An 8,344-nucleotide genomic window follows, 5' to 3' on the forward strand; every position below is an offset into this window, starting at 1 on the left:
TCCTCAAGGAGGTACAAAATCCTAGGTGCCTGTGCAGCACATCTTTCTGTATAGGTTGGATAATTCTTCTTTCATTCTTTGTTTCATTAATACCTTACCATGGAAATGGCTCCAAATCTATTGCAATTTTAATTCTATTTCAAATCAATAATTTTCAGATGCTAAAGGAGAAAAAAATCTTGACTCATGTTCCTGGAAGCCTTTGATAACTGGATGCTTCTCACAGAGACTTTTGTTCTGCCATGACATCAGCACATATCTCAGATGCAGCTACAAAACGGATTCAGAGATGTCTGAAATGCTACCAGAATGCTCAGGACAGAGAATGCTCAGGTAATCTACTACTTTCATATTTAATCTTCTCAATCTAAGTCAGGACAAACAGATCAGTTGTTTTTAAAACTGCATTAACTCTCCCAACTCACAAACAAAAAGGACCCTCATGAGAATAAAGCCAGCAGCCTACACTTCCACAGACATAACACTGTGCAGGAAGCACTATCATACTTGGTATGTAGACTTCACCTTCTTATACATGTATGGTCTCCATGACACAGGTACATGGCTGTCACATGCTCTAGATGAGATGACAGCAGATCAGTCACAGACTGCTCAGGGTCATTGCAGTGGAAATGGTAGATTGAGTGTAGGGTGTGAAGAGTCTGGTCTTAGAGTTACCACTTCTCAGTGCTGCATACAGAACCACATGAAGTGCATTAAGTCTGCAGTTATGAGTGGAACAAAGAGAGAAACTGCAATAAAACGACTCTTTACAAGCCATGGACACTGTTCAATATCTCATTTCTACTTATTTGAAAAGCTCATTGAACTTCACCAAAGCCTATAGAGCTCTTTTGTGCCTGGTTATCAACATGATGCAAATCAAGAACAAATAAGACATTGCCTTTGCCTAAGAAACCTCATATGAAACAGTAGGAAAAATATTTCCACGACACATGACAATTTTAATATGTAAGAAGGCTTATGTTCTGATGGGGAAAATGAGGCTTTGGAACAGCAGAGAGAACGAGCATGGATTACATGGAGTAGTGCTGAACTGTGAAACATGGACACATCATCCTGATAATAGCAGATCTCTCATTATCTGAAGTGGATGAGCAAGCTAGATTTGTGGTAAGAAACCTTGCTGTTCTCCTCTCACAGTTCCTACCTGCTTCTTTCAGCCTTAAAAATGAATAAAATCAGTGATCTGTCCCATTACACTAAAATAAGAAACACTCTTTATTCTGAAGCTGCAATTGGGATCTCAGGCAACAGCTTCCTTCTTCTCTTCCACTTCTTCATGTTCATTCGTGGCCAGAAACCCAGACTCACTGATCCACCCATCAGGCTCTTGTCCCTAATCCACATACTGATGCTGCTAGTCATGAGTTTAGTAGCCACAGACATTTTTATGCTATGGAAGAGATGGGATGACACCACATGCAAATTTGTTTTCTTCTTGTACAGACTTCTTAGGAGCCTCTCTCTTTGTGCCACCAGCATGCTCAGCATCCTCCAGGCCATCACCCTCAGTCCCAGAAGCTCCTGTCTAGCAAAGTTCAAACGTAAATCTCCATACCATATGTTAGGTTACCTTCTTTTTCTGAGCATCGTCTATTCATCCATTAGCAGTCACCTTGTAATATATGTAACTGCCACCCCTAATTTGACTTCACCTAATTTTGCAATCCTCACTCAATCTTGTTGTCTTCTGCCCATGAATTACTATGTCAGGATCGCATTTTATATATTACTAACCCTCAGAGATGCCATCTTTATAGGTTTCTTGGTCCTCTCCAGTGTGTACATGGTGACTTGCCTAAGCAGACATAAGAAACAGTCCCACTTTCTCCATAGCAGCAGCCTTTCCCACAAATCATCTCCAGAACAAAGAGCTATGCAGACCATTCTGTGCCTCATGAGTTTCTTTGTGGTCATATACACTTTGGACAGCGTTACCAGCTTCTTAAGAACACCAGGTCATGATCTTATGTTAGATTTTATATCAATTCTCATAGGCCATTGCTATGCCACAGTCAGTCCTTTTTTGGTTCTCAGTACTGAAACACGTGTGGTTCTCCTTTTGAAATGATATGGCAGGAAAGTAAACTTATGATTATTCAGGGATGGATATGTTCCCTTAAGATAAGTTGGTGCTATGGCATCAGAGCTATGCATTGTGGGGCAGCACATATGAGCATTGTTTTAAATTAAAGAATAGAGAGTCATTTTAATTTTTTACTGTTAACCTATTTACTGTGATATATGCTTTTATCATACCTAAAAGGAAAGGCAAATGCCAGATACATGAGTTTTTGTACTCTCACATTTTTATTTAAGAGAAATATGGAAAGAGGATCACACTTGTCATGGCCTGGATTATCCATAATATTTAAAAATCTCAGGGGGTTGGGTAGGTTTGGAGCTGTTTTCTCAGGATATAGGTGTGTATTTTCATTGTGAGTTGGTTATAAATGTTACTACTGGTCATATTCAGGGAGAAAACGACACAGGGATGTCCTTCATTTCCTTCATATTTCCTTCTTAGGTTTGAAGATAAGAGTTGAAAAGATAAATGGGAGAATATAGAAATATGTAGGGATAATAGGACAAAAAGTAGATTATTGAATCTACTACTCATTTTAGGCCTTAATTGTTAGAAGGTTATTTTTCATTCATTGGTATAGAATTTTGTATAACTGTAATTTTATACAATCATATAGAATTTAAATTTAAGATCATCCTTAACAGACACTATATATGTCTACCCTAATGAGATGTATTTTACCCATGTAACTCCAGTGGAACACAAGGTTTACTTCCAATACTTTGACAGGACTATTGCAGCCTGTTTAGAACAAGTAATTTATATAAGTTAATTCCTAGTTGATCAAATCATGGTCATGTCAATGACTAGTCTATTTTTATCTGAAGAATATACATTCTAGGTTTGATAGATATGAGTTTATAGATAGATATGAGCTTTAAAATCCTCAGAGACCAGAGAGCATGGCATTTAAAGATGCTTTCATTATTTTAAAAGTTCCTTGAGAAAAACACAGGTTAACTCCTGGCAACACACAGCCTACCTCAAAGAAAATAATGAGCATCAAAGAAGCTCCTTATGAATGTGGCAAACCAGCCACTGGGCACAATGTCCTCATTTCAGCCACAAACACAATTCTGCCTTAAAATGGGCAAGCATGGATGCAGGCAGAGTCCACAGGCAAACTCTGCCAAGACAAGGTAAGCAAGTCCTAATAGTTCCTTCCTCACAAATATGTCTGTCAGATATACTGGGCCAGATGGCTGAAGATGATGGTCCAATATTATAGAGATTCTTGGGTGACTAGTCAGCCATCAAACTGTCTCTGTCATTTTTTTTTTCACTTTGGAAGCTGTTATCCAGCATGTCCTGTTTACTCAGGTAATTCATTTTATTCCTTCTCAAGTCTCTTATGGGGTTGAGGACCAGATAATTTAGTTTTACAATTAAGCTTAGAAGTTTAGGAGTTATCACCTATGGGAAGTTCCAAGATGGCGGCACCTATCATGCACTGTATCTGATCTACTGTGCAGAGACCAAGAACCAGACTGGGAGCCACAGACTGCAAGAACTGGAGAATTCTACATGAGTGCGGTCCTGCACAATGCACAGGCAGGTTTGTCCCGGGCCAAACAACAGGCCACGGCAGACCTGAATACACTCTGCAGACTTTGGAATGGAACCCACCTGCAGACTGCAGCTGGCCTCTATAGCCCAGGTGCAATGTGTGTGAAGGTGGAACACCAGAGCCCCTGGCCTGGGAAAATCTCAGGGTAACAAGTGAATCTGTCCTCGGATACCACCATCCGCCCCACCCCTGTCCATTGGGAGCCACGGAGGCTGTGCCGAAGAGCACAGTACCCAGAAACAGAGTGTACAATCTGTGCAGTCCGACCGGAGCTAAACAGCCCAGAAACAACATGCATGTTCTGGGTTTTCTGACCTGAGCGAGGCAGCCCAGAAATACCACGCATAGTCTGGGTGGATCCAGCTGGAGCCAGACACCAGGCCTCAGCAGACCGAGCCTACAAAATTGGGCTGATAAAACCCAGCCAGGACAGTTCCCAAGGCCTGGAAGAGTCTCCCACGCTCATGGGAGAAGCTGGACTGCCCTGAGGGTCGGGAAGAAGCTCTGCATTGCGGCCACCACTCAGTGGGACTGAGCCACCAAAAGTGTGCAATCTAGGCTGCTCGGCTATCTAGACTGATGCAGACAGGAACCTATCGTGGACCACAGTGGCCAGGGCCTCGACAATTGGGCAGATAAAAACACAGTCCCCATAGCCAGGCAGGGACTATTTTGCTTGTGGGAGAAACTGGACTTCCCTGGGTATCAAGAGGGGAGTCTAAGTTGTGGCTGCAACTTGGTGGGACTGAGCCGCCATGGGTGTGCCATCTAGACTGGGCTGCTTTCTAGACGGATCCAGGCAGGAACCTGTCTGTGGACCATGGAGTTCCAGGCCTGGGCAATTCAGTAGGTAAATCTCCAGTTTCCTGGACGCTTGAGAGAGGCTGGACTACCCCAAGGGGTCAGGACAGAAAATTAAACAACTGCCCCCAACACAGCTAGTCTGAGTCTCCTCAGTAGCATGAACGGAATCACACAGAAGCCTACCTCTGCTGCCACAGTCAGGGGCTTAAAGTGTAGAACAAAGTATCCCGGAGCAGTAACCAGGTCATCTGCCTGTTCCAGAGAAGAACTCCCTGATCCCCACAGGGATCACTCACCAACTATGCACTCTCAAAGATCAGTGATTAACACCAGAAGCTACCACACAACACCAGAAATAGCAAAATTACTAAAGGAATGTGTAAGAATGCAAACAACAAAAACCAAAACAACTTGTCATCCTCAGATTCCGACTATATCAGAGAAAGTAACCCTGAGAACTTAAATACAATCGAAATACAAAAAAAAATGACCCCAAATGCTTAGTAATGAAGATGATAATGGAGGAAAAAAATAAAACCTGTAATCAAATGCAGGAAGATGCAGCCAAACTGGTGGAAGTCATAAAAGAAGCCTATAGAGAGGCACTGGAAAAAATTCAAGAAAATACCAACCATCAGATGAAGGAAATAAATAAAACAGTGCAAGATATGAAGATGAAAATGGAAACAGTGATAAAAGCACAGACAGAAGAAAAACAGGAATGAGAGACCTTAGAGAAGAAACTAAGCAACACAGAAGGAGGCTTCTCTAATAAAATCCGAGAAATGGCAGAATGAATCTTGGGACTAGAACATATGATTGTAGAACTCTAAGAAACCATCAAAGACAATGGTAAATCTGAAAAATTCCTGACACAAAATATCTGAGAAATCAAGAACACCATGAAAAGACAAAACCTGAGAACAGGCATCAAGGAAAGAAAAGAGACCTGACTCCAAGGCCCAGAATAAATTCAACAAAATCATAGAAGAAAATGTCTTCAATTTATAGAAGGAGATGCATACAAACATACAAGAGTCCTACAGAACACCAAACAGAAAATCTTCCTGACACATAACAATAAAAACATGAAATATGCAAAACAAAGAAAAATATTAAAAGCAGCAAGAGAAAAAGGCGAAGTAGCATACAATGGCAAACTGATCAAAATTACACGCGACTTCTCAGCAGTGACAATAAAAGCCAGAAGAGCATGGACAGAGATCCTGCAAACCCTAAGAGACCACAGATGCCAGGCCAGACTACTGTACCCAGCGAAACTATCAGTAACCATTGACTGAGAAAACAAAATAGTCCATGACAAAAACAAATTCAAGCAGTACCAATCCACAAATCTGGCTTTACAGAAGTTACTAGATGGAAAACTCCACCCCAAAAGAACAAGCCACAACCAAAACTACACAGGAAATAGATAACTACAGCATCACAAAAACGTAATCACACAAACTCTCTACTGTAACAAACATCAAAAATTAAGAGACTTAACAGTCACTTGTCATTAATATCTCTCAACATCAATGGTCTCAACTCTCCAATAAAAAGACACAGACTAACTGAATGGATAAATAAACAAGATCTAACATTCTTCTGCATTCAAGAAACACATCTTACCCACAAGGACAGTCATTATTTCAAAGTAAAAGGCTGGAAAAAATATACCAAGTGAATGGTCACAAGAAGCAAACTAGTGTAACCATTTTAATATCTAATAAAATAGACTTTCAACCAAATTTAATCAAAAGGGATGAGGAAGGACACTTCATACTCATCAAAGGTAAAATCAACCAAGAGGACATCACAATTCTGAACATCTATGCCCCAAATACAAGGGCACACACATTTGTAAAATAATTACAAAAAAGCTTAAACCACACATAGATCCCCTTACATTAATAGTGGGAGACATCAATACCCCACTTTCACTGAAAAATAGCTCATTGAACAAAAACTATGTCGAGAAATAACATCATTAACCAACACCATGAATCAAATGGATCTAACAGATATTTATAGACTTTAGAAAAGATTAACCCCATGGAACCTTCTCCAAAATTGATCACATAGTAGGTCACAAAGCAAGCCTCAACAGATACAAGAAGATTGAAATAATACCTTGTATCTTATGAGATCACCATGGTCTATGGCTGCACTTCAACAACAAAAGAAATAACAAAAAGCTGCACATTCATGGAAACTAAACAACTCTCTAATTAATGACACCTGGGTCAGGGAAGAAAGAAATTAAGGACTTCCTGAAATTCAATGATAATGAAGGAACAACATACCCAATTTTGTGGGACACATTGAAAGTGGTGCTAAGAGGAAAATTCATATCACTAAGTGCCTTTAGAAAGAAAGTAGAAACATCCCACATAAGCAACTTAATGATACATCTGTAAGCCCTAGAAAAAAAGAAGCAGAAACACTCAAGAGGAGTAGACATATGTAAATAACCAAACTCAGGGCAGAAATCAAGAAATTAGAAAAAAAGAGAACAATTGCAAGACTCAACATAACCAGGAGTTGGTTCTTTGAGAAAATCAACAAGATAGACAAACCATTAGCGAAACTAACTAAAAGCCAGAGAGACACTATCCAAATCAACAAAATCAGAAATGAAAAGAGAGACATAACAGACACTGAAGAAATACAAAGAATCATAAGATCCTACTTTAAAGGCATATATGCCACAAAATTTGATAATCTAAGGGAAATGGACAATTTTCTTGATCGATTCCACTTGCCAAAATTGAATCAAGATCACATAACCAAATTAAATAGTCCCATTTCTCCTACAGAAATAGAAACAATCATTGATAATCTCCCAACCGATAAAACCCCAAAGTCAGATGGTTTCAGCACAGAATTCTACCAGACCTTCAAAGACGAGCTAATACCAAGACTCTTCAAGCTACTCCAAAAGATAGAAACAGATGCAACATGACCAAATTCATTCTATGAGGCCACAGTAAGGTTAATGTCTTCACCTCACAAGGGCCCAACAAAAGAAGAGAATTTCAGACCAAATTCTCTTAGGAACATTGTCGCAAAAATGCTCAATAAAATACTAGCAAAACGAATACAAGAACATATCAAAGATATCACTCACCATGACCAGGTAGGCTTCATTCCAGGCATGAAGAGATGGTGTAATATATGAAAATCCATCAATGTAATACACCATATAAGCAAACTGAAAGAAAAAAAATCACATGATCATCTCCTTAGATGCAGAAAAAGCATTTGACAAAACCCAACACCCATTCATGTTTAAAGTTTTGGAGAGATTGGGAATACAAGGCACATACCTAAATTTAATAAAGGCTATATAAAGCAAGCCAACATCCAGTATCAAATTAAACGGAGAGATACTCAAGGAAATTCCTCTAAAATCGAGGACCAGACTAGGCTACCCACTTTCGCCATATCTCTTCAATATAGTTCTTGAAGTTTCAGCCAGAGCAATAAAACAAAATAGGAAATCTACACCCTGAATGATAGCCATGAACAATATAAAATATCTAGGAGTAACTCTAACCAAGCAAGTGTAGGGCTTGTTTGAAAAAAAAATTTAAATCTCTAAGGAAAGAGATTGAACATGACATCAGAAGATGGAGGGATTGCCCTTGTTTGTGGATTGGGAGAAATAACATAGTAAAAATGGTCCTCTTACCAAAGGTTATTTACAGATTCAATGCAATCCCTATCAAAATACCTAAACAATATTTTAAAGACATTGAAAGAACAGTTCTCCACTTCATATGGAAAAACAAAAAACTCAGAATAGCAAAAACAATACTATATAATAAAAGACACACCAGAGGATTTTCAATACCCTATCT

At 39.4% G+C, this 8,344-nt stretch overlaps 1 protein-coding gene across 1 annotated transcript; it reads left to right on the forward strand.

Annotated features, from left to right (window-relative positions):
• Positions 1 to 1,192: 1,192 nt before the first annotated feature.
• LOC127196986 (vomeronasal type-1 receptor 54-like) lies at positions 1,193 to 2,095 on the forward strand. The gene has a single exon (XM_051154676.1). It carries the CDS (start codon positions 1,193 to 1,195, stop codon positions 2,093 to 2,095), a length of 903 nt encoding a protein of 300 aa, XP_051010633.1.
• The last annotated feature ends 6,249 nt before the right edge of the window (positions 2,096 to 8,344 follow it).

The sequence above is a fragment of the Acomys russatus genome, chromosome 13 (genome assembly GCF_903995435.1).
Source record: "Acomys russatus chromosome 13, mAcoRus1.1, whole genome shotgun sequence".
Classification (NCBI taxonomy): Eukaryota; Metazoa; Chordata; class Mammalia; order Rodentia; family Muridae; genus Acomys; species Acomys russatus.

Coding starts and splice junctions, on each gene's coding strand:
- LOC127196986 (XM_051154676.1), top strand. CDS start 1,193: ATGAATAAAATCAGTGATCTGTCCCATTACACTAAAATAAGAAACACT.